At 39.5% G+C, this 27,778-nt stretch overlaps 2 protein-coding genes across 2 annotated transcripts in view; one reads left to right on the top strand and one right to left on the bottom strand.

Annotated features, from left to right (window-relative positions):
* The window catches only part of MCC (MCC regulator of WNT signaling pathway), a 180,540-nt gene extending 163,761 nt beyond the window's left edge, over positions 1-16,779 (bottom strand). Inside the window, exons 1-2 of the mRNA XM_039706390.1 lie at positions 16,628-16,779; positions 2,179-2,426 (exon numbers count right to left, since the gene is read on the bottom strand). Of these exons, the coding sequence (XP_039562324.1) occupies positions 2,179-2,426; positions 16,628-16,764 (385 nt within the window). The 5' untranslated portion in view covers positions 16,765-16,779. The remainder of the gene's footprint in view (positions 1-2,178; positions 2,427-16,627) is intronic.
* A 9,318-nt stretch (positions 16,780-26,097) lies between these two features.
* The window catches only part of LOC120500897 (3'-5' RNA helicase YTHDC2-like), a 41,355-nt gene continuing 39,674 nt past the window's right edge, over positions 26,098-27,778 (top strand). The window contains exons 1-2 of the mRNA XM_039706393.1: positions 26,098-26,793; positions 27,438-27,528. Of these exons, the coding sequence (XP_039562327.1) occupies positions 26,619-26,793; positions 27,438-27,528 (266 nt within the window). The 5' untranslated portion in view covers positions 26,098-26,618. The remainder of the gene's footprint in view (positions 26,794-27,437; positions 27,529-27,778) is intronic.

The following is a 27,778-nucleotide window of genomic DNA, read 5'->3' as shown; positions in this document are numbered from 1 at the left end:
TTGAAATACTGTCTTACAGCTCCAGAAAGAGATTCACAGGCTGGAAATTAATTGAGCACAAGGCTTACAAAAATTTCAATACAGAAATTGATGGGAGAAATGGGCATAGAAACTACAGAGTTTTGCAATTCAAGAATATATATGAAAGACGCATAAACAGAAGAAATGCCAACAATGCCAACAATTAACTACCTCAATATGACAATGAAGCTATAAAATATGAGATGGAAAATAATCAGAACTATGAAACAGATCTGCTGTGCTGAGAAGCCAAAATGAAAAGCCAAGGAGCATGAGATGATAGGGCAATAACAGAGTAGTACAGTCCATCTAAAAAGCAAAAAGATAAGGAGATCACCAAGGGTACAAAGTAAACAAGAAAAATTTGAATTTCTGAGATGACTAGCCAAAAACATGTGCAAAGTGACTATAAAACAGAACATGCTAATCCCATACCTACAAAGCTAATAAATAAATAATTATAATAGCCAAATTAACATATGTCCAGTTTTACTTTCTATGAAGCTGACTAGTGACAAGATAAAGACAGGTCTAACTGATCAGTAAGGCCCTACTATGGGAGCAGGATCAGAGATGGGCGAGGGAGTTGTGCCCATAAAGCTCAAGGAAGTATGTGGGCTGGGACTGAGGACAGCTGTTGCATAAAAGCTGGCTTGATCTCCACACCAAGAGGACCTGAGGGTGGGTTTTGCTTTAGATAAACGATAAACAGCTGAGAAAATCAACTAGGGCTGTATTTCTTCCTGAATTCAGTACGAGTGTGAACATCTCCCCAAGTTAGCCAAGCCAGTGTGGAGTACTTGTATACACAGCTCAGCCTCACTGGTATTGTGATTGAGCTTTGCCCTGCAATTGCTCTCCTCTGTTATGTGTGACTTCTGTCTGTACTGTGTTTCCAGTATGCTTTGCATTCACGCTGCTAAAACAGAAATCCCATGTACCATCAACTACCTTCAAATAAACAAATAAATCTGATGTTAAACATTATACCTGGCAACAAGTCAATAACATGACCTTGACATAATCCTGACATAACATGAGAAGCTGGAATAAGACAACTCTCCAGAACACGTATGAAACACATCCAACAATAAAAAAAATTATCAAATTAATTTAAGACACTTCAAAGAAAAAATATTGTGAAGACTAATGGAAGACTTTCAGTTTAAAAAGTGTTTTAAAACATGTAGGCTCATACAGCCCAAAGAAAAGGCTGAGGACACATAGCTCCAACTAAACACCATCAGAGGCTGATGCTATTTTTGTGAAGAATGGATGCAGGTCAGTTCCATGGTCACCAGCCAGCATGCACCTGTTGTAGACAGCTGGGGAATGGACAGCATCCTCAGCTTTTTCCACAAAACACCACTTTGCCATTTTTGACCCCAGAATCTGTGTCCTTTAGTCTCTTCCATTTTTCACAGGGTGAAAGGAAGCATTCTGCAGGTGTTAACATTTCTGACCTAATGCTGACTGGTCACAGTGCTATCAAGGACTGGGCTCACTGACACAGCTCACTGACACCTTCCTACATCCCATTTTCCTATGGATAGAAGAGCACTTTTTCTTTTATTGTTCATTGGTTTGAGATTTTTGGAGGGGTTTGTGGTTTGGTTTTGTTGTTGGTTTCTTTTGGTTTGGTTGGTTCTGGTTTTTGATTTTGTTTGGTTTTCAACCAGAATGAGAAGTATTTTTGTATTCTCTAAATCATAGGTCTCTTCCAGCAATCAAATCTCCCACTAAGTGGAACGACTTTTAAAGCATCCAAGAAACATTAGTTTCTACATTGTATTATGACTGGAACCAAGATTAAGTCTTGCCTCCTTTTTCAGTTTTACCTACATACCTGCCTGGGCTTTACAGAGAACAGAGAACTCCCTGGATCTTCAGTTACCAGCCCTTATCCTTCCAAGGAAATTTGTTCTCTTGTGCAATTTGCATTCTTAGAAGATGATGCTCCACACACATTCTAGTCTACATTCTGATGACAAGTCTGCACCCATTACAACAGCACTTTAGTATATGATGAAATTATGCGAAGGCAGATTCACAAAGCCCTGTAGGGGCAACCCTAATGCCAGTGAAATCAGTAACAAACACCCCACAGTTTACCATTTGTTAAATCACACCCACAGGATATTTAAAAGTCATACCTACCTAAACTGTTATTGCTGCTAGTTGGCCAGGAAGCTACTCTATCCCTTAACTTTTTCTTTTTACAAGAGTCATCCGATTTCACAGAAAGCTCCACTTCCTCCTTCCTGATTTCCTGTACCAGTTCCATGCGGCACTGACTAAAATCCTGGAAGGAAATTTTTCCATTTTCATCTGCTCCCAGCTGGTGCATGATCTCTGCAACAGACGCCTCCATATTCAGCTGGCGGCACACCATCAGCAAGTCATTCCTAAAGATATTTTTAGAGAGAAAATGGGGGTGGGGGAAGATTGGAAAAGTGGGAATAGAGAAAACAAAAAAAACAACAACTTAGTTGAGAAGAAAAGGAATACTAGCCCTGTCTAATCTGGATATGCTTTAATGCACAAGCATTTAAAACAAATAAGCCAGCTACTGAACGAAACAAAATCTTGAAACAATTTCTCCAGCATCTGAATGATGACTAATGCATATTTATCATCTGTCATATCTAATGACAAATAGTCACATTCTAAATAGAATGTGGGCAAACCAATTCAGCCAGATCTGAAGCAACAGCTGCTCTATGCCATCAAATCTTCTGGATGCCCCATTCTCTCTGATTAGAAAATTTTTTTTTTAAATTACCATTACTTTGCTGCTCTCCCATTTCACTGCTTCTTTCCTGCCATCCTTTTCTTAAAACAGTTTTTGAACTGGATTGCACAGCACTACCATACCAATTTATACCACAAATAGCATGAATGTGTTTCTGTGTTAAGAAGCTTAAAAGCATATAGCTTATTTCTGTGTTGAACAAAATCTTTCAGTAGAAGGAAGGCAAAGAAAATGTGTAATATTACTATTATGTGAATTAATAGCAGATATAATAGCATTTAATAGACATAATAGTATTTAATAGTATTATTATTATTTCATTACTAGTATCAGGGCATCATTCAGAAGGTTTCTGTGAAAACATGATACATGGAAATACTCAAAGTTCTTGCATGAAGTGGTTCAATGAAGTAATTTATTATCAGAATCAAGGCCCATTTTATTCTACAGAAAGAAGTTGTATATTGGGTGGAGGTCTGTAAGTCTCCTCCATGCAGAAATTCCAGAGCTGCAGAAACAGAATTCTTGTCAGAGTTGTTTACAATAAATTGGATAATAATGACCATAGTAACAAAAGTAATAGTAATGATGATAAGAATGATGATAATAATGACAATAATAATTATGATAATAATAATAACAACATGACCATGTAGTTAAAAACAAAACCCCAACAAAAGTAACAAAAAGCAACCAACTCTCCACTTATGACAAGAAATAACTTTATTACAGAAGAATTAATCACACAGGTCAAACATAAGCTATTATTGTTTGCAGTTCAATTTTTGCTCAGAGTTTTGCTCTTAGATTTGAATCCATCAATTAGAGAAATAATCTCCACGGCTCAGTTCCTTGTTTTTAAAAATTAAAACAACACAAATACAATCTCACAAGGATGTTGCAAAGAAAAATAAGGATGAGAGCACATTCAAATTTTTACATGGGGAGTGACAGATACAATTCAGCTATGTCTGTATCTGTTCTCTTGGAACAGATCAGACATAGCCTCAGATTGAGGGACTCTGCAGAGGTGTGCTAATTTTGAAATGAGTACCAGGAGAAGCAGTGCAGGGTGATTTTGCCATGGGATTCCACAACACAGGTCTGTTGCCCTGGCTCCAGAAGAATTAATCTGCTATAGTGGGGCTGCAGGAGGCTGTGGCACTGGTAGCACACCTTACATGTCCCTGCTCACGACAATTGTAACGCTTCTATTTCACTACAGCCCATGGGGACATGTCCAAACCCAGTTCTGGTTCCCTACAATCTAAAGGGGTTACACAAATGCAAACTGATTTATAAAGGAAATCTTGCAAAGATTGTTCCACTAGATAACACTAAGGAGAAACCATGTATTTTCTTAAAACTATTTAAAACTTCAGCTAGTAAAAAGGTACCATCATTTTCCCAGGAAACATTTAATCTTTGCTAGTGCAACTTGCAGTCTAGGCGTACAAACACCTTTGAAGAGCGAAGTCAAAATTATAAATGCAGTCAAGCTCCCTAGAGGCAAATAGAGTAAATAAACAAACATTGTAAGAAAACCTGTTCCATGCAGTTGTGTCATGAGTCACTTCTAGACCAATACTGTAGATAAAGAGTAATCTATCTAAAACATTAATTTTGAAATTACTAATCTACGAAAAGGACTGACAATCAGAGCACTCAGAGGGAATAAGAAGTTGCTGATCTAAAATATGTACTAAAGTCACTCCAGATCACTTCTGTTCTTGGAAGGAGGCAGTTTAGTTTAGGTCCCTGGTGCAGCCACCAATCTCCAGAGCATCCTGGACTCACTGCTCCATTTGCTCTGACTCTCACAGCAAGTCAAGCCCCCTACTACTTAAACTGCAGAATCACATCAGCTCTCCAGCTATGACTTTTCTATGAGTAACTGCAGGAAAACAATTCTGGCAGCAATCCCAGAACTGTGCTTGTCTGCAGTCAGAAGTCTTCAGAAAAGCTCACAGAATGACACCTCTTGTGAATAAACTTCTAACAGAGTTTTAGATGGGTAAAGAAATTATAAGGTAAGAGGCTCCAAGGATCACGAGGCAGGCTGCATCAAAATGCTTCTTTCTTAATCTGGATGAACAAAAGTAATGCACAGTAATTCCAAAGTCATCTGAAAAGCCAAGAATGCAGAAACCACAGTGAGTGTGTATCACAGAAGCCCCCTATGACACTATAATCTTTGGAAAAAAAACATCTCAAGGTTAGCACGCCACTACAGAGAGCAGTTCAGAAGGCTACCAGACTAAAAGACAATGTTCACTGCTGTCTGAAAAACATGAATAAAAACAAGTGGTCGTCACCCACAGGGAGTGCTGGATGGAGAGTTTATGTAGTTTTGTAGTCCACCCAAGGCCTGATACATGTCTTGACTTTACAGAAGAGAAGAAAACTGTTCAAGAAGTTCACTAGCAGATGGAACTAGGTAGCAGGTAGACTAGGAAAGAGGACAAACACCCACAGCAGTTCTTCGTATGTTTTCTTGAAGAAATAATTTCCAGAAGCAGCAACAACCACAAAAAAGAAATTTCTGTCTAATGAATTTAGACTCAGAAACAGATTTCATTACCTTTGTCATTATCTAAACAATTACATCTCCACAGACCTTTCCACATAGAAATACTTTAAGAGGTTATTTTTGCTCTCCAATTTCCTCAATTATTACCAATTTGATGATTGAACAATACAGAAGCTATTACCTTATCAGGCACAGATCATCCTGATAAGGCTATGTCAGCATTTCTATATTATCTTTTAAAGGAAGTGGTAGGGCAAGACTGAAGTTACAGCTTCTGAAGGAATAATGAACACAGCTTCAGAATTGCTGGAATTTTCCACCTGCTAAAACCTGGATGTCATTACCAAAAGGCAAAGAACGAAAAACCACAAGTTTCCTGCAACAATATATCTGCCTGAAAGTTATTAGGAAAAAAGGCCTGAAGTTCCCATCTCAGCTTAATAAACTGCATTCATGACCACCACTGCTATTCATACATGAAACAACTGATAAACTGATGTGTAAACAACTTTACATGTATATTTGGAATACTCTCTGCATCTATAAACAAAATGCATTTTGTTTCATGAGTATTTTCTTTGGGTGTACTTCCTAGTGCCAGACTATGTAGTAGTATTAATCAACCCTTTTCAAAATGAAAGTATAAAATACACAGTAACACTAATTTTGTTAACTTTTAATGTAAAGCTCCATTTCCTTATGGCTGTCCCAATGCTCCCTATTTATTGTGCATCAAATGCATTGTCAATATCTGGCAATAGTTGTAAATGAGCCATTTAGGGAAGCTGATGTGTTTGGCAAGGCACGAATAATGTGAGGCAGGATGGGATGGAGAACAGGCACATCAGCTGGACATGCTTGTTAAAATGCTGAGAAGCAATACTGTTGATACGGGGATCTGAAAACTCACACTGAAGCTCCAGTTTTAACATCTCATTGTGATCAGGAAGGGAATTCACGCAGATGAATTTTTTCACACTACATGAAAACTTAGGAAGACATAAAAGCATTGACTGACATTTGATAGTTTTATGGGACTTTTTTCCTATATTTGTCCCCATTTATTAAGGAATTAAAGCAAAATGTAAACATGAAGTTGAAAGAAATGGGAGGAAAAGGTCACTAGACCACACTGCAGTCCCATAAGGAGATATTTACTCTGTAACCACTGAGTTCTGTAAAATGGATGTCTATATGGCACTATATGGGATCCTGCACATTTGCCTGATTATAAGCACAAGAGACAAATTGTGTAACTCAGCAGACAAACTCTTAAATAGAGAAAAACAGGCAAGTAAGACCTACCAGTGTAGAAAACAGACCAGACTTAAAAAAAGTGTTATCCCTCATGGATAAGTGTCTAAGCTGCTTTTTAAAAATGCCATAACGTCCATGTGTGCTCTGTCCTAGCACTTCACTGTTCCCTTCTGCAAGTTTCCTTATTTCAATTTTTCCAGATACAATTCGGATTGGTACTTCAAAAAGGAAGTTAACACAGTTTTCTGCCATTAGAGTGGGTAAGAAAAACAGTCTTTACATATTTTAATCAGATGTTCCACCTTCTTTTGAATTAAAAAACCCATACTTTGTATCTCAAATCATCATAAGCTGCTCTTGTCTTTCTCTAAATGATCCACCAACTGAACAGATGACAGCACGAAGAACTAGACACCAGCTTAAAGCATACACTGAAAAGAGACTAGAAGGTGAAAGCAGAAGTCCTGTTCTGCAACAGAACAATTCTGTTAATTCAAGTTTAACTTGAGATCCACTATAAATCTCATTAAGTTTTTCATCAAGCACACATCCTGTATGTGTACCACCAAATATACTAATGTCTGCTTATCCCTACTTTGTCACTTGATTTTTTTAAGCAACAGCTTCATCTGTCAGCATCAATTGTGACTCTTATCCCACAGCAAGTCTCCAATTTTCCTTAGCTTGATGGCATCTCACATTTAAGAATGTTTACCCATTATCATGTCATCCAGATCATTAATCCTTAATAACACTGATCTGATCCAGCCATCCTTCTGATTTCAATTTGATACAGTATTTTATTTGTCGAACAAAGCACAGGTATCCAATTTTCCAAATATAGCTCAGGGGAAAAAAAAAATAAAACAACAACAAAACAAAACCAAACTACAGTCTTTCTTAGTCTAGTTCCTTGGGTTGCCTACAAGTGTCATAAAACAACAATAAAAGCCTTAAAATAGACAAGACAAAGGGCATCTCTTGTTTCACTTCTACCACAAACTGATGACACTAGATCTAGATTAGATGAGTTCAACCTAACTTTTTCTTAACTAATCCATATTCAGCAAGTTGTCTGTTGACTGACCACCATCTCAACATACTTTCAAAGAAAAGCAGCATATTTTATCTTCCACATTTTCTGTTCTTCTCTCTTTTAGAAGAGCTCAGGGAAAAAGAATGGAAATAATTCTGAGGTTATCTTTAGGATTATTATATCAAAATCTCCAAGTACAACTAATTAGAACAAATCCAAGCACTCTTCAACTTTTTTCTTCCCTCTCTATCCAAGGTATTTGTTACCAGTCCTATCTGCAGGAACAATCTCACTACATCTATTATTTTCAATGTAGAAAGCAAAACAAAACAAAACAAAAACCTCACACATCTTAGCATCATCATCAGCTCACTGACTCCCTCTCTTGGGTACTCTTTGTTTTTTCTGTCACTTTTTCAAAACTGTTTATATATTGTGGAACAATTTTACACTTGAAATTCCCTGCTAGTTTCAATTTCTGCATATTCCAGTGCCAGTTCACAACTAACTTGCACCTTGATCCAGATCTACAATACTGAGCGTCATCAGGAAAAAGATAGGGTTAACAATCACCCAGCTCCAAAACCCTGTATGCTTTATTCATAACTCAACCTGTGCTGCTCCACAGCAGTGTCCTGCCTTGGCTGCCTCTCATGGTACTATTCCAAGCATGCAGTCTAGACCATCACCCCTTCCTCTGGGGAAGCAGGGGACAGCTCCCTCCCCACCTAAGCGTCTCTGTGCATGTCTCCCCCCACTTCACACTAGATATGGACAAGACAGCTAGCCTGCAGCAAGTACCTCTCAGAACAGAAATGTATTTTAGAGATGACACAACCAATACATATTCTACTCACTAGGAATAGCTTAAACTTTGTGCTCTGATCACCCACTCTGTACTGATAGCACAAACTGCATATCTCAACCTGTGAGGACAGGCAGCCTTTTTGGCTAAGGTTCTCATCTCTGGAGACTGAACTGCTGCAGGCCAACAAAGGTCCATCTGTCAGAGGAGAAGCAGAGTTTGTCGACAGAATGTCTGCCATTCTACGTTTTCTTTTGCGCTGTTCTCTGTTTTCAAATATACTGCTAATACACAATTCAACCTACAGACTTCCACGTGGTTAGGAACTATAAGAAGCACAGTTTTCATTCAGAGATGGCCTAATCTCTGCTACCTGGCTTACCCTCAAAAATTACATATGAGATTTAATCAAATAACCACTAATACTACATAAATATTGTTATTTTCTATCAAATATAAAAGGTACTGCTGTGGAAAACTTTTAGAAGAAATCAGACATTGAATGTGTTGATTACAATTTAGCATTATGGTGGCATTAATTAACACAGATCAATTAATGCAAAACTCACTGCAATAGGATGAATTCCACATATGTACTATTTATTCTAAAAGATGCATGTGAACATCCACAGTAAAAACACAGTGAATTTGAAAAGCGATGTACCCACAGCATAACTTTTCCTTCAGATGCCATTTGAAGCCCATCCTTTGGACAACACTCAGTGAGGCACAACACAAGCCTTGTTAATGCCTTTCACCTACCACCTGAGATACCAGAGTCTCAATAAAATCTCTCTTGTCCTTTTATACTCCTGAAAATGAATTAATCTTTAGTGACATTTCTTAGCTCAGATCATTTGGAGTGAAGCATGTTTAAAAATCAAGAAGACATCACCAGGAGGATCACAACTAATCCCCAAGCTTGTTTCTTACCCCCCTCCACCATCTTGTGCCCACATTAAAAGTCACACAGCCAGACAAAAAGTCACAACTATAAACTGGCCATGCTGCAAAGAAATATTTCTTACTGAACTAGTGACAGCATGAAACTTCAGGACCATGCACGGCAGATCATCATCTGGCAGAACAGGCTGACTTAAAAAAATCATGAAACTCTCTACTAGCTATTCACAATTCATTGTGTAAGGAGTGCAGTTGCACAGATTAGGGGTATATATTTGCAAGAAAGGCCAGGTGCCCAAGCATTTTGTGAGGTTCCTTGCTCCCAATCAAAACAAGTATGACCTGCTGCTTCAATCAACGTCAGGTAATCTCTAGCCTACCCCAGCAAACAGAGACAAAGAGAATTTAAAAATAATCTTAGAATCCATCCACAACTACCAGCAAAGTACTTGCACATGGTACCCTCAAACAATAAATACAAATAAATACAAAGAGTTAACTGGAAGAACTCTTCTCTTATTAGAGTGCCTCCCAACTCAGTCAACCCATCCATGAATTTCAAATGATAGGTTTTGGCAAATTAATTCTAAAAACATACAGAAAGTTGCTTCCTAGGATCACAAGCTAACCAACAGCGATTAAGGAGAGTGCCAACTGCCTTGTCTGCTGTAAACGGAAGATGCAATCATCCATGAGCTAAACAAAACCAAGTACTTACTGTAGTTCCAGTCATACTGCTAGAACAGCCACCAATGTGTTCCTATGTTATAAAACCAGGGCTATGGACTTGCTAGAAAGACCAAACACCAAAGCTTTTCATGAGGGCCTGAGCTCCCTACCACCCTTGGGAAGAAAGTAGCAGAGTATATTCTTGAAGCTGATCTTTCAGAATTGCCACCAAGAAACCCAAGATAACACAAGGCAAAAAAATTGTCAGTTTAACTATTACTTTTTTTTTCATCACAAAAGGGAAATCACTGACTCCAAAGAGTGATTAACTTCTCTTACAGTAATAACACAACTAGCATGGTACTTGCAACAATCTCAAAGCAAAAAAATAAATAAAAATCAATAACAAAATTAATAAATATAACAAATAACTTCACTGCTTAGAAGCCAGCTGGATGGTAACTTTCAAAGGGATCAAAAATTTTGACATTTGTATTTTCAAGTGGATTACTGTTTGGTCAGTTTTTCCACAGTACAATCTATCTGGACAACAAGGTTCTAAGAAAGAAAATAAAATAATACCAAGTAACAACAAGCCTGAGATAAATATTTTAGTCCCTTTTACCAGACTAATAGTGCCAATGAGAAGGACAAAAGCAATCTTTAAGACACACCAAGTAACCTCACTAACTTTAAAATGTTAACAGCTCCAGTTAAGACACCCTTCAGGTGTCTGATGTTTACACAAGAACTGGAGTACTAACCAATTAAAAAAACATAATATGTTCAGACAATTCAAGTTTGAATACATTCCTTTGTCTGTGTACCAGTTGTAAGAAATGCAGACTTTGAAATACATAATCCCTTAATTAATGTTGATTCTTGGTGTATTTTCTAGACAAAATATTTAACAAAGGGATACCTTTTTCTTCATCCTAAACTAAGTATGTCTCAATGGCTTCTCATACACATCAACCCTTCAGGCTTTCCCTGTAACTTACTCCTTTTTTGGTTATGATGCTCTGAGAGGACCTGTGGAAGACAAAGTTGGAGTAAAAACCCGACAAAATGCTATACAACTGTGGAATCATTGACTAAGGCAAGTCCCAGGAGAAACAGAAAACACAGACGACAATCATGTGAGAAACAGCACAGTGCTTCCAGTCACCGTTTCACTTGGCATACAGTAAGTATTGTGCTGTATCCATATAAAAGCAATCCTTCAGTTACATGGATCGCAAACCCTGTGACAGCCTTGTAATGGAGATGGATGAAGACTAAAATTAAGCCCAGGAACAGAATCTGGGAGCTGAAACTGTTTTCAAGACAAACTAAAGCAGCAGTGCAAGGACAAAGTACATTTTACCAAGGCTTGGGAGTTTTGGAAATTTGGCATTTTTCTCCCCTGGAATTTCTAAAACTGAGCTGGTTTAAAGAAAACACAGAGCAAATAGTCCAGACCTCAAGTGAGAATAAAATCCTCTGTTGAGGCCTTAACTTTTTTAGCCCTATGGAAAGAACAGCCCAGCTATATGAAGAGCCAGATTGAAGGCAAGGACTAACCAAAGCTTTGTCCCAGTCTTGCTGACATTTTGCAGACTGCTTCTAAATGATATCTCCTTGTTAGAGAGCTGGATTGAGGCCAGACTTAGGACTGTATGGTACTGGGATCAAACTTCTTTTGAAATTTGAAATCCCAGTAGCTGCAAAACTAGCAGAATAAATACTACTTCTCTCACAAGACTTCAAAGGCATTTTTTTATTTCCACCTGTTCTTTTATAAACCTCTTGCTTGTAGGATAAATAGCTTTATCACTGCCTAGCCTGCTGATGTTTGAGCACTCCGAACACCTTGTTCCTGATACTGCTTTCAACCAGCACAGAATACCCTGCAGAGAGGAGATGCAGAATATGAACTCATGCCCAAAGTAAGTTTTGAGAGATCCTGACTGAACATGTTCACATTACTTCATAAATGGTCATCTTATGGATTAAAGAGTGTTTCACCAACAGTGGTAACTTGACCGTCACAGACAACCCACACTGATTTTGCTGCTTCATTTTATCCGTCCTTAAGTGGTTCAATAGTATCTCTTTAAATGTTAAGCACAGTAGTTGAAGCACATTAGCAAAATCAAACACTTGAAAAAAAGTTAAATGAATTGGTAATGTCTGCTGTGGAGAGTAACAGAGATCATAGAAGAATAAATCTCCTCCCTTAAAAAGACAATGAATAGATTAATACTTTGTCTTCTTGAAAATACTGGGTTTTCTCCTCTAACAGCATGCAGCCACTAGATGCAGAAACACTGGAGGTGGGAGGAGGGGTGCCAAAATACACTCAGCAAGAAAGCTGTGAATGTCCTACTACAGTGACAACACATTAAAAATAGAAGGACCAGCCTGTATTTGCAAAGGTTTTGAGCTCCCAAAGTCATGTACCACTGAAACCACCCAGGTAACAAATCAAATCCAAGTTGTTCCTTTTAACAGCTTCTGTGCAGGGCTAGAGAAGGCACATTCAGCATGTCCTTTTAACAGGCTGTATAAGCTCGCTACAGTTAGTAGGTTTATTGAGTTTTTAACATCTTACTCTGTGTAGTGATACTCTACTTTTACCAAGATTTTCTGTAAGGCATTGACCAGTGTAAAAAAAATTGTGTACACAGACAATACCGTTTTCAAACAAACTCTACGAATAAAATTAAATCCCATTATTGTTAATATAATGAAAAAGTTCTAGCTGAAGTAAACACTAGCTTTATCTTTTTTCTTCACAATTCTAAAATTATTTATCCATGCTTAAATTTAAAATTGGAAAGCTTGCACACTTAATGCTTAATAATAAAATAAATTTTTTCTTAACCCATTATTTACACAGCTCGTACCTTCATTTTTTTAAAGCAAAAGTATTTCCTGCAGATTCAACGTTACCTTTACATTTTCCAGTGTTAAAACAGAGTAATGCAAAATCCATTTAGTGACTTCTGCAGTGAAGATGAAATTCATTGTGTGCTAAATGGAATTTCAATACAATCCACATATAATAAAGCTACAAGGCAATTAAGTTTCAGAAGAAGACATTCATCTAGCCTATCACCCATAAAACCCCAGCATCCAAGACTATATATGCAGACAGCATCAAAAAGGAAAAAAGAAAAAAACCACACGTGTCCTTGACAATTCACCAACCCTCTGAAATGGAAAATGTTTATAACTGCAACATCAGATTCTGAAACTTTTCAAAGCAAACAGAATAAAACAAAAGAAAGCAATTACTGTTTTTTCAGTTAACAGCTTTTTGTTAATAACAACATAATCCAGATACAGCTGCAAAACTAAAGTTCTGCTGTAAACAGTGTTTAAGGCTGCCTTCTGCTCTCAGCAATTCTCATCCAGCTCTCATCCAGCCGATCTCAAGCGTTCAGAATCCAGCCTTAATTGTGGACTGCTTTGCAAGGGGGGGGAAGTGGGTGGTACTTTTTGGTTGGTTGGTTGGTTAGTTCTTCATTTGTGTGAAATTTCCTCTTGTTGCAGAAGTATCAGAAGAATGCCAAATATTTGCAAGATGTTAAAATAATTAAGTAACAAATATTAACCCCAAAAGAATCAAAAGCCATTTCAGTACAAGCCAACAAGTTAAATTCTGTTGTTTTCTTAGTACTTTTCCCTAGCTGGATGCTGCAAAATTTCAATATGCACATGTCAATGCAATGCTCAGAGACACTGGTTTAACATTACATATTCCATAGCTCAGTGTCTACTGGATTATAACCACCAATGGCACATCCTTAATTATGCTTTATTGCTTTGATATCATCCTATTTAGAGCCTGGAATTTAATCAATATCTCAGGTGAGAGCCAGAAAATTAATCAGTATCCCAGGACATGCTCCTCCTCTCCATCTGTGCCTGTACTTCCCTGCTACTATTTAAAGAGGTTTATTACAGTTTGATGCACGACAAAGCATTTCCACAGCTGAGACACCATGTTATTTCATTAGGAATGCAAACATCTCTCTCCCCTCCATGCAATATGAACTAAATAAACACACATACACAAAATGCCTATCTTTGCTGCAAGTATCTTCTTTTCCTTAACAGCTCTGGAGCTGGAAAAAAAAGAAATCTTATAAACAAACTGCTGCATCTGCTAGGCAAAGAAATGACTGACCAAGCCTCTGGCCTGCAAATAGAAGGGATGCTAATTTTTAAAGATAAAATTTATACTCAGCAGCACCTGCAAAACAGCAAATTTCAGCCCCATTGCATTGAAAATAAACTAGCACTTAAAAAGAAGATCATGCTAGTAACAGGTTACAGATCATAGCCAAGTCTATCTCTAATACACAAAGAAGAAGATGATTTTAAAGTGCTAGCTTCTGTGTTTTCAGCTCTTTATAAAGACGCCTGAGCATTTATTGCCATGTTTAATCTGCTGTGAAAGATATCATGACGTGCAGAAGTCAGGCCTCCAATCACCACTGGGGCTGCAAGAAAGGCAAAAAAATTGTTGACCACAAGAATGAGCAAAGAGAAGTCCAAAGAAGCAGGGCAAGAAGAACAGGAAAACCAAGCAGCTGGCCTATACGAAATTAACAAAAAAAATTTTGTTTGTAGAAACGAACACAGAAGCCAGACAAACAGTATGCAGAAAATGGCAAGATGAAATTTAGTGTAAAAGCAACTGTAACATTTTTGCCTTTGATTTATTACATTAAAAAGGATGCAATAACCTGAACACTAGGGCTCTAAACAACAACAAACATCTAAACAACCCCCATCTGCTATACTTTCAACACTGACACTGAGTCCATAAACCTGACAGACTTTATAGTATGGTGGTACATACTATGAAGACATCCAAATCCAACTGGACAAGTCTCCTCCTGCATAAGCCACTGCTATAAAACAGAGTAAAAGCAAAATTGAGTAACTACAAAAGCAAGAAAGGCATTCCATTTATACAACTCATCACCCAGGCTACCTAATGAAGTAAAGTCAAGTCAAAGACAGTTTCTTAAATATTCCTTCACTACTTTGTCACACATACAGAGATGTAAAGGAAGACAGTAATTTATAACACCATGTTCTCTGACAAAGGCCACACCAGTTGTGCCTTGAATGCACAACTCCCTTCTAAAGCAAGGTATTAGCAACCCTCAACAATGAACCCACGATTTCCTGAAAAATTTTCAACCACCACCCAGGCCCTGGGCTTTATAGTCATTTCGTCATGAAATCCAGTGTCTCTACTCAGACATATCCTGGCGTTTTCAACACAGTAGTTCAAGCGACGCTCTGAAAACACCTACTTTGAAGAACACAGAATACATATGTGGGACAAAACTTAGGGAACGTGGATTAGTGGATCAGAAATTAGTAGTTTGTGTCATGGTAACATCTCTCAACCGTCTGTATGAAACACTAAAACATTAACATTCCCCGAGTAAGGTCTTTAAATTATAAATACACAGAGTTTACATTGCAGAAAAACATGACAGTACAGAAAAGCAAGTGTGTTCTGAAGAGACAGTGCACACTTTACGTGAACATCTCAAGTTTTCAGGCATCAGAATAAATTCCATGAAGTCCATAAACAAATGGCAAGAGAAGCCGTCTTAGCACACTGGCTGGAAAGTACACATTTTCAAAGTTTATATTTCAAAACCACAACTGTCAAAATAATCATTAGACTCAAGGGGGGAAAAAAGAGTGTTCAGGGAGCTGTTTAGATAACAAATATCACAACCCTTTAACTTTATTTTTAAAGTGACTGCCAGTTGTTACATATTTTCAACAACTTTCTGGCTCCAAAGAGATGGCAGTGGGGATTCAAGTTTACTTAGCCTTTCTTTGGGGTCATATTCTTAGGTTACAGGTTAAATAGCAGACTTAAGAAATCCCCTCACTGTTCCAGTTCTCTAGAGGCATGTACTAATTGCAGGCAATAGCGCAAGTTTCATTTTGAATGCAAGTTTCCACGACCTCTGGCAAATCCCGCCTTTTTAAGTTCAGTATTTTTAAAATTATTACATGAGAGCTCAAAAATACCACTGCCACAAAACCAACTCCTGACCAAAACACACTGCCAGTGCTTCCAGACACGTAAACATTCCACTATGGCTTATTTCCAAGTATCTACTGCAAATGTACAAGCTCACCCTTCCCCACCACAATCCATCAGCCAGCGTGACACTCCTCAAATTCTCTGAGGACCAGCAGAGGAATTTAAACCAAAGTGTGTAACAAGAGTATTGATTAGACCGTACTGACAAAACAAAATCATAGGATCCGGGAGAACAATATAAGTTTTCTCCTAGATTATCCACGACCGCCTTTTTTTGTGTGTTTACTTCCAAAAACCACCTGCCCAGGGCACGAGGTGATAAAATCCAGGATCTTGAGCCATCACCTTTCAGCCCAGGCGGACGTGGAGTGGAGCGGGCAGTGTTCGCTCGCTGTCCCGGGAAGCTCTCGGTGCCGAGGCCCCGCTGGAGCCCCTGGCTGCGGTGCCGGCGGCAGCGGGCCGGGAGCCGCGGAGCTCCCACCACCACTCCAACTCGCCCACAAGTTGAGCGCCGGGGAACGCGGGGTAAAGGGAAGGACGGGACGGCTCCGTACCAGCAAAGAGCCGCCTCTCGCTGTCGCTACCTGCTGATGAAGCCATCCCCATCACCGTCGCAAGTCTGGAAGAGGCGCCTCATCCTCTCCTCCTCGCCCGTGCTGGAGGTATCGGTGCTGCTGCTGCCGGTGCTGTTCACGTCCGCTACAGCGGCTGCCGCCATCATGCGCCCCGCTCCGGAGGAGGAGGAGGAGGAGGAGGTGGGGAAGGAGGAGGCGAGGCTGCCCTGGGCGCCCGGGATTCCCGGTCCCGCCGCGCCTGTAAAGTGCGAGCGGCAGCACAAAGACGGGGTGGGGGCTCTGTCGGCCCCGCCGCCCGCGGAGGCACCCCCCAGGGCCGGGACCCCCACTGGGGCTTAGAGCTCCCGCCGGTGCACGGCATCGTCCGATGCCGGGATCACAGTGGGACCCACCGGGGGCGAGCGGCCGGTGTCGCCAGCCCGGGGCCGGATGCCCTCTGTGCCGGGGGCTGCCGAGTGTGGGGCGGCCCGAACCCGCCGCGGCGGTCGCTTGTTCTCCTCGGGCTGGGCAGGCCCGGCTCCTTGCTCCGGGAGTGCTGCTTTGGCTGCGGCTTTGGCCGGTCTGTGGAAGTCAAAAAACCCCAGTTTTCTGTATCCCTACGTTTGCACTCCAGGCTGTTTGATGGGGTACCGGTCACGTAAAAGCATTCTGAGGTGCAGAGCACCAGCCCCTTTTGACTCATCTAGCTCCCTTCCACTGAAGTCAACAAGTCGTTTTTCTGCCAATGAACGTGTTTGTGGCCTATACCCTTCACTATCTGTTACTGTCCTTTTCATTTAAAGAAAAGTAGTTTTCTTTGCAGTCATCATGTGGCCAGATGAAAAAACAAAATCGTGTCTGTATAGTACAGCTTCTTCTTTTCCTTTAGTATCTTTGCCACCCTTTTCAATATCTTAATTAAGTTTTATCCAGTACTTTTAATTATTGTGAAAAGAAGTGATACAGCACCAGCACACCAATCTGTTTTATCTCTGACTGGAAACAGGTATTCTGAAACAGTCTAGAACAGCATTTCAGTTTACACAATGCATTATATTTCTTACTCCATCACATCACATGATTAATTTGGATGAACTAATTTTTTTTCCTAACCTATTTCTGTGTTTGAAAACAAAAAATACCTTGTTATTAAGGACATACGTTTCCCTCATAGCATCAGATATTACTCTTTTCCTATTAATTAAGTCTTTGAAGATATCCAGTTCATGCCACAAAACTTCTTGATCTTCCTTGTTGCTGATATAAATCCAGCAAAGTTATCACACCTCTTGCACAGTGCCTTTAAAGTACATTAACTGATGGCAACAGTTCTAATTGTTAATATTTACTGTACCTTGATTACATAAGTCATTACAAGGTAAAGAGTTCCTCTGGCATTTTATTAACTAAAACTACTTGCAGGTGTAAGCATGCATACACTCACTCTCGTATTGTCTCGGCCTCTGCAGATTTCCAAATTATGTTGCTCACATTACTTCTTGCTGGATGACCAGGGCACTGTAGTATGGAGCCAACACACTTCCATACTCTTTCAAGGCACTTAAACCAGAGTATATTGCAACTATTCTTTCAGATGTTCCATCTCCTGACCTACAGTGGTCTGACTCTTGGTCTTAGCATATGCTTTTTCGGTCCTTAGCAGGACTGAAAAATGTGTGGTACCAGCTGATTACTGCAGCTCTTTGTTTACACTGAGGATTGGAAATGTGAAGTCACAAACAATTTTCTTTTGCCAGATCCCATAGACAACTGTTCAATACCACACACAAGAATCCTTGCACACATTCTGCAAGTATAGCATACTGCTTCTTACTAAGAATGAAAATTCTTAACCAGAGGGAGTTGGACTCGATGTATTTGTATGCATCCCGTTCCTCGTGTTCTTTGGTTCTGTGATTCTTTGCAGAGTCCTAAAACAGTGTTTCCTGACAAGGCCACCAGTATCAATGGAGCAAGATTGGATCCAAAATACAGCAATGAGAATCTCCAAGAACAATCTCTCTCCATCCTGATGCTATCTGCTAACCCTCGCCAGTTCTGACCATTTTTAAATTAGTCTCCCACTCCTCATCTAATCTAGATAACACTTTATCTTTTATTCTCATCTTAGATCCATGCTTCACACAATAGCTTTCTTTGTGGATCAGAAATTCACCTATTCCTTATCTGCTCCCTGCTCATTGTGAAGAATTTTTGAGTTGGTTGAATTGAATTTTTCCTCCTGTCTTTTCCTTCTGGGGATCAGCTATAGTTAACTTTTTTTGCATTTCCATCAGTTCCAAGAAAATGTGGTGCGGTGGTTTCTGACTTTCCCTGATAACAAATCAGCCATACCAGTTCCACCTTGCTGATAGGAACAACTGATATCCTAGCTGTGGTATGGCATGCAAGACTGTAAAACCAGCTGTGCTTTCTGGTTTATATCACGATGCCCATCTAATTTTTTTTAAAAGATACATCACACTAGTTGGAAAGCAATACCGTAAGCTGCCACATTCCTGTGCCTGCTGTGAATTATGTGGCTGTTCAGTCCTACAGCCAAGAATGTAAATTTCAGATGGCAAACCCCCCACATTTAAAACACAAACTATGCTGTGCAGCAGAAAGTACAATTCTGCCTGAAGCGTTCCTGGTGTGAGGGGTATGTGGTGCCTAGAAATATGTGAAGAGAGAACAAGGAAGGAGGGCAAAGAGTTCTGTACTGCTGTGAGTAGCAAAATAGGCTTGATATTTCTCAAAAGAAATATTTTAAAAGTTTGTATGTTTTCTGTTTTAAGACTGTGGGTTTTAACTGTCAATCCATTAGGTATTTGTTTGTCTTCTTATGTGTAGCCATGATATTTTATGAAAAATCCTTTGCTAGGATTTTTCCCTCCTGGGCAACTGAGGGCCCCAGGAAAGAAATGTAAACAATAACTATCTGCTGCTATGGTAGGCAACAGGTGCATTTCAGATTGGTGGATGTTGGTTGTTTCTAATTAAGGGCCAATCACAGATGCAGCTGGCTCGGACTCTCAGAGAGTCACAAGTCTTTGTTATTCATTCTATTCCAGTTCTTTCTAGCTTTCTGATGAATATTTTCTCTCTATTCTTTTAGTATAGTTTTAATGTAGTATTTTAATATAATATATATCATAAGATAATAAACCAGCCTTCTGAAACATGGAGTTAGACCTCGTGTCTCCACACATGGGGCACCAGACACAACATTTACACGAGTTATATGAATCTTTAGTTTTTCAATATAATTTACATTGTACAATATAAATTTTCCATAATGCCCTGATTTCTAAATTCAAATAAGCAGATACCAAATAGTCAATACAAACGTTTGCAAACATTAATAACAATGCTAGTAGCACTAATAGCTGCACTTAATCGCCAACATTTATATGCCCAAAATCTGACATCTCTGAAAGATGGCCATGTCTGTGATTTGCAGACATGCTGGACTTTTCAGAGTTTTCACCAAATCAACAGGACACTTAGGTTTATGTGATCTCTGAAAGTCAAGTCTACCTCAAATTAGATATTGAACAATAGGAAAAGAAAAGCACTGTAAACCTCTCCAATTTTATCTATAAATGGTTTTGCAGTAGAAAACAGCTTAAGTCACTGTACAAAAAGCTGCCAAATGACCAAAATCAACTGACCAAAAAAAGAGGAAAACTTCCTTCTAGATAATATTCAACCATAGCATCTTTCAATTAATCTCTTTCAAAACCCACCAACAAAACAAACAGTAACTTAATTTGCAAGCAGGAAGTTTTAATTTAGTAATATTTCTTTGAGCAAGGTAGCCGGGGTGTACAATGCAGAACTTTCTCAGCATCCGGAGTCCAACTGCCCAGAACACCATCCCTTTCAATTTTCTAAATACTACATCCAGCCCTTTTCACATACTTGCTAAAAAGTTCTGTGTTGCTCCGTGAGATTCTTGGTTAGTAGACATGTCACTGTTATCTGAGTGACACTGTCACCCAGTACAAATGGATTCTCTTGGGGATATTGGCAGACTGAGGATGGCACTAAACCATAGGTACAATTAAAACTTTGTTTTCTTAACAGGATGTTATGACTGATATAGAATTTATTATCAGAATGACACAGGATTTCTAAAAGCAGAGTCAACATAGTACAATTTGTAACTAGCATTGTGGAGAATTTATAATACAATTTAACTTATAATTTCTAATCACCTGGATCCTCTGCAGCTCAGGTCAAATCCAAATCCATGGTTTTTGTATCAATATTACCATCAAAATCTCAAGGGGCTGGGGAGCCAGAGGTTGCAGGAGTTGCCAGGCACAGCAGGGCCTGGTAGCCACAACCACCCAGCCACTGCAATCAGGTCAGCCCAGGGTATCAGACAGCTCCCTGGGGACAACAAAGGCCAGGCTGGGACATGGGACCAGAGTGGAGCTGGCTTGGCCACCACGCACTCATAAATGTCTACCAAGCTACTAAATGTGGTATGCTTAGATCTAAATCTGTGCCTAGCCTATATAAACCATATAATAATGGTTATAATAATGGCCTAGGTAATGTAAGGGCTAAGTAGAAGTTATTTCCTATTAAAACTTTTTTTTTTTTAATTAGGGAAGTGAAATGAAAAACATACTTTGTTTTCTGTTATGTAACTTACAAAATGCATGTTTTTGATGTTGCTGTAAGAGAGATGGGAGAGCTAGCTGTTCTAATTGCTGCCACTGCTTAGGTATTCAGACTAAAGATTTTGATGTATACTATGATCAAAAGCAATGCCAGCTGGTGTCAAAGGAGAGGTTATCCTGTGTTTCAGTTGGCTTCAGATAAAGACCATCTTTGTTTATTGATCTTCACCTTAAAAAAATTTAAGTAACAGACATATATTGTGAGTTCAAATTAATGTTATTTAAAACATCATTGTGTACAGCAAACTTCATCTAACAGATGCTGCTAACAGAGCAATGGTTTAGCTAGGAAATTGCTAAGTTAAATTCTCATCAAAATCTTATGTCTTTAGTCACTGTATTACCTTCTTCACATTACTTTGTTTGTATCCACTTCTCATCACAGACCTATTATTTCAAGCTAGAAATGTACAACTTGTGCAGCAGAGTTTATTGTGGAACTCTTAGCAAGTATAGCTGTGTGAAAACTCTTAAAACAGTATCTTCAAAAGAAAGTTGTTTGGTTTTTTTTGTTGTTTTTTTGTGAGGCCGATTTTTCTGATTTTTCTCCTCCTGTTCCCAAGAATGATCTGCAAAACTGAGATATTTTATCTAATATTAAAAATATTTTAGAAAGGATATTAATTTTTAGGTAGAATTAATGCCTCTTTTAAGAATCTTCCTACTCATTTAAATGCTCAACCGCCTTGTAAAACTGTTCTGAAAAGTGTACTTTCTTGTGATGATGATGATGATGATGATGATGAAGAATAGAAATGAGAAGAGGTTTGCCCCTTTTTCCAAAAAATATCCTAAACTGTTCTCCTACTCAAACAGATTCCTACTCTTGGATCTTACATAAGGATCCATATTTTGGATACAGAAAGTTAGAAGTTCATTTCCTCATTTCTTCTTTACATGTATATACATGTAAACAAAGACATTGAATATTCCCACTATTTTTTGTCAAAGTATGTTATTTGAAGCTGTTAAAAAAATACTACTTTGGTCAAAAAAAATGTGGGGGCATATGTAAAGATAAATAATCTTGTTGTAGACTGTGACTATGAGGTAACCTCAAAAATTTTTTATGCAGGGTATTGCTGACCGCAATAGTGAAACGTGTTCTGTGCTCCAGAAAATTTCTGCAACATAGGCATTATTTTAATCAAAATATTTAATTGAAACAGTATTCTAACAGGAAATTCCATTCTGGATAAATTAATCTCCATAGGGAGCACATCAGTTCCACTTTCACCAAAGACACAAGCACATGAATCACAGGTATGAAATCCTTCTGCCTTCACTCCAAAGCTCACCAGACATAGGATCCCTGCAGTTTTCATGCTGCCTTTGTAATATGTTGTAGATGCAGAAAGATCTGTTAGCACAGGATCATTCCACTCTCCCTCCTGTCCTCTGTTATCTGCTCACCCTGGGAACTAGAGTTTATCAATTTAGGAGTGAGGAGTAGTGGAGAAAGCTGTGGGAAGAACTGGGGCATATCTGACCCTGTTGGGAATCATGCCCTTCCCAGCCTTCATTCTGGATTCATTGCTGAACTCTATGGATGCCTTGAGCTCCACTGAAGGGTTGCAGTTTTCCCCTGGAAGTTCAACAGCGATGTGGGAAATGCATTTGTAGAGACAAAGCCCAAGCTCCGGACTGTGGCAAGTAAGGACCTGAGAGAAGTTGTTTTACCAGGACAGAACTGATCAACAGGCTTTTTCCTTGATGTCTCAAAAATAAATAAAAACTGAAATTAGTAGGGGAGGTGGAAAAGACAGATAAATAAGAAATGATGTGTCAGTAGATGATAGGACAGGTTATAGAAATGGGGCAGAGGCAATCACCCGGATCAGCAGCCAAAGGTCTGGGGAACTATCAATGTATCAGTGTATACAGTAGAGGGCAGTAAAGCAAGAAATGCCCATTTTCACTGCAGTTAATTTATTAAACAAATATCTCTCAGTATAATTTGACATCAGTCCTACTTCCCTAAATGTGTATAAATACATAACTTACTTCATGGGATCATTAATGATCACAGCAGCCAACAGCTGTCTGGTTACAAATTTACTATGATGCTTAAAAAATCCCTACATACTGGAATTCTCTTTTTTTTTTTTTTTTTTTTTTTTTTTTTTGTAATCAATTTGATTACCAAAAAAAAAAGTGAAAAGAGAAGGAAATCTTGTGTTCTTTCATTAACTTGATCTTGAAGAATTGGCTCACCAGTGATCCTTGCATCATATTTCAACAGCTACTAAGTCTTATAACACTTAAAATAATTTAAAAATTCCAAACAAACAAAAACCTAGTTAGAAAGACTAAATATTTTGCAGCCAAATCTGACACAATCTAATACAGTACATAATAGGTAATACTATTTCACCAACTTTCTTTGCAGTTCTTTTTCTGTTAGAACTGACATCGTTTGTGGAACATAAGAGTGTACAAGAGAGAAAATGTTCTGCAAACTGAAAAGAAGTCAGCAAAAGTGCCTCTAGGGATGGTAAAATAAGAATTTAAACATACAGATGTATTTTTGCATAAAACTGTGCTGCCTCCTAATGCTTCTTATAAAAATACATAGGCATTTGGACATATGTTAATAGAAGGAAATAATTATTGTTCCAGGGGTTACTTGTTCTGAGTAAGCATTAGCCAGAAGATATTTCTGAGGCCAGTCATGAAAACAGAATTTTTAAACACTTATGTGAAATACAAAGCTGTGTTTCGTGTCAGGTACATACAGGCAACCTGTGTATCTGTGATTGTGATATATGAGGAAACTGACCGTGGGAGAGTTATAAAGACAATTCTAATAAATAACTGAGGAAGTAAAGCATGGAGGAGAGCCTTTGAACCTATCCTTTGTCTGCAAGTAACCTTTATAAGTCTTAAGTTGATTTATGAGCATTTGAATTAAAGCTTTAAGGATGTTGCTGTTTGACAGGAACTTTCTGCTTCTAGCTAAAAAGAGTTTTGCAATAATAACCTTTTGAAGTATAACTTTAGAATATTGCTTGTAGTAAGGATCTTTGAAACTACAGCTTTAGAATATATAGAAAGGAAACATGCTTATCTCGATGCCTTAACAAAATATGGAAAAGCAGTTTGGAAAGGAAGATGAACATCAACTCCAGGATTGATAGTTTCAACCAAGGGAAGCTGTATATCACTGTTATGAGATTTATAGTCCTTGCCATTAAGAGGTGAACCCGCATCTGGAATCTGGACCTCACTAGCTGGGAGACTTCTTTCTTCTTTTGGAAGCTGGACTCTACCATCTGGGGATACTCCTTTCTGAGATACATCCTGAGAAAAACTAAATCACAACGGTGTATAGAATTGTGACGTAAAAATTGGGAATAGAAACTGCTGAGAAAGCTTATGAGTACCCCTATAAATACATGTAAGCCCCAACTATCGGTGTGCAGTTGGAGGAAAAATTTCCCCCACTGTACCCAGCGCTGTATTGCTCATACTTGACCATATTAATTAATAAATTGATTGCTGCTTGAATATTGGCCTAGTCAAGCTTTTCATTTATTACACTTACAGGTTGTTATTTCTAATATGAAAGTCCGCAGCTAGTAATTTTTATTAAGAAAATACGTATAAAGAATGTCCATGTCTAAGAGCTTGGGTAAGCACAATTCTTTGCTCATTCATATGCTGAGTGCACACTGCAACTCAGTATTTAGCAGGGCTGCAGCAGGCACTGCATGCCTGACTACACTCTCCTATTTTTTCACCCTTCTAATAGAATTGGAGAGTCAAAAAAGCAGTGAAAGAAGAAAGGTATGTATAAAGGAATTTTTTAAGCAGGATGCACTCAGGTTTCATACCACTCTTAGCCATACAGATGAGACCTAACTCAACAGTTAAGTTACCTCTGTGCACTGCTCTTGTCTCAGCGAAGACCCCGTGTGCGAGGACACGAAGCTTGACTCCATTTTGATTTATTATGTTATATATTATAGTAAAATACTACATTAAACTATACTAAAAAGAACAAAGAGAGAAGAATCAGAAAGCTACAAAGACAAGAATAAAATAGGAATGAATAACAAAATCTTGTGACTGCTCACAGCCTTGGCACAAGTAGCTGTGATTGGTCACTAATTGAAAACAATCCACATGAACCAATAGAAGATGCACCTGTTGCATTCCACAGCAGCAGACAGTTATTGTTTACATTTCTTTCCTGAGGCTCACGGCTACTCAGGACGGAAAAATCCTAGCAGAGGATTTCTCACTAAAATGTTATAGCTACACACTGCTCTATTTCCAGGATTGCAAACTGAGGACAGAAATGAGCCTGAGGAACAATTTTTCAGAATCATGGGGATTTTTGTCTGTAGGAAGGCAAGATGATGCTGTTAAGAGGCAGAAACTGATGCTGTTAAGAGATCTGGGTTCATAATTAAAGATTTCTGATGTGACTCTTTCAAATTAGTTAGGAGTTAGTTTTTACTGTTGAGAAATGCTCATCTTATTCAGATGAAGTGTTTAATTTTCCATAATAGCTGTGATGTGCTCTAAGGTGGCAGTACTGAATGTCACAGGAACAGCAATGAGGAAGTAGCATTGTATACTTTGGTTGAAGACACATAGGCAGATACCTGAACTGAAAATTTTTTTAAAGTAACCTTAGAACAGATCAATTATTCCACTCCAGTATGACCTCTCAGTGCAGAATTATGCTGAAGTGAGCCTTGTAAACGCTTTGGTAGAAGTGGCTTAAGAGCTATTTTTCAGCCAACTACATCAGACAGTGAGTGTTTATTTTCTATTTATTTAATTCCCCACTTCCTTTCGCAGCTGAGGAGTAGTTTGTTCTTCTTCCAAGTACTCTCCTTCTGACATGATGATGTTTCCAAAGCAGCAGCCTTCAATACCGAGCCCTGTCTCATACCCAGGAGGTTTGAGTTTAGTTTCTACCTCGTGTCCTCGGCGTACAGTTAAAGGACAGCAGGAAAAGACGATCCCAAATCAAGGGCAAATAACACTCTGCAGAGTGAGGAGGCTAAGGGCCGAGATGACCCCCCCGCCACGCCTACGTTTAATGCCATACAATTAAATCACGTAATTTATGACCAGACAGAGTACCAGTGCCCTTTTTTGGTCAGAGCCATATACACACCTCAGTACGCAGGCTTCCCCCCTAACGCCGGGAAAAGAGCCAATTTCCTTCCGCTCGGGGCCGTTCCGGCTGGGGGTGACTCCGCGCAGGCCCCGCCCCGCCGCTAGCGTCGTCCCCCGGCCTGAGGAGCTGCGGACCCCGATCCGTGTCGGGGCCGGGGCCGGGGTCAGGGCCGTGTGGGGGCCTTGTCGGGGCCATGTCGCGACACAGGCGGGTCCCGCGGCGGCAGCCCGGCGGGGCCGCGGGGGGCTCAATTGCCGCCGCCGCGGTGCGCGCCCGGGCCGAGGCCCTCTGGGAGGTCGGCGTGGACGAGGAGGTGGAAATGGCGGTGCAGCTCGCCCTGGAGCGGTTCCGAAGCGGGGACGAGGCGGGTGCGCGGCACAGCCCGGCCCCGGGGCGGCCTGCGGGTGTTGGTCAGGGTGGGGTCCTGCCCCTCTGCCCGGCCCTAGTGAGGCGCAGCTCGGGGCCTCTCAACACAGAGACAGGGAGCTGGAGGGGATCCAGCAGAGAACGATGAGATGAGATGAGATGAGATGAGATGAGATGAGATGAGATGAGATGAGATGAGATGTTGAAGCATCTCTTATCAGGAGAGGTGTGGGAGACAGTACTGTTTAGCCTAGAAGAGTCTTGAGAGGGCATCTCATTAATGCATATAAATGTCTTCAATATGAGTCCCAGGAAGGCGGTGCAGACTTTTTGACAAGGAGCAATGGCCATAAATTAACACACAAGAAGTTCCACTTCAACATGAGGGAGAACTTTCCATTGAGGGTGGCAGAGCACTCGAGGTTCTGCTCAGGGAAAGCGTTGTTTCCCCCTTTGGAGACATCCCAAACCCTGGATGTGTTCCTCTGTCACCTGCTCCAGGTTACTCTGCCTTGGCAGGGAGGTTGCACTGGGTGGTCTCCCTTCCAATCCTAACAGTTCTGTGGTTCTGTAACATTGACATAATATGTCAAGATTACTGCCTGTTGCATTGTTACGGTTTTTCCATTATTATTTATCTTTCTAGAGATGGAATTTCCTTCTAGTTTCACTAGTAGTGAAAGAGCATTTGTTCACCGGCTCTGTCAGTCTCTTGGACTGGTATCTAAAAGCAAAGGGTGAGTTGGGGTACAATTTTTGTTTTTTAGGTTCAGACCAATGGAATTTCATGACTAATGATAACCTGATTGATGTTTCCTACATACCCTACTGTGTTGCAAGGAATAGTATTAGAGAAAAAAGGGTAAATGTAGACACAGAAATAAGCATCTTTGTTTATTGCTGTATGCATGCTTGGAAAAACTTGTGACATACGCTTGCTTTTCCACTTCCATTTAATCCACTTGGTGGATTTAATGGCTGCATTAA

The sequence above is a fragment of the Passer montanus genome, unplaced genomic scaffold (genome assembly GCF_014805655.1).
Source record: "Passer montanus isolate IOZ18808 unplaced genomic scaffold, ASM1480565v1 scaffold190, whole genome shotgun sequence".
NCBI classification, from domain to species: domain Eukaryota; kingdom Metazoa; phylum Chordata; class Aves; order Passeriformes; family Passeridae; genus Passer; species Passer montanus.
Note: the sequence above shows the minus strand (reverse complement) of the source record. Positions and strands in the feature narration are given on the sequence as shown.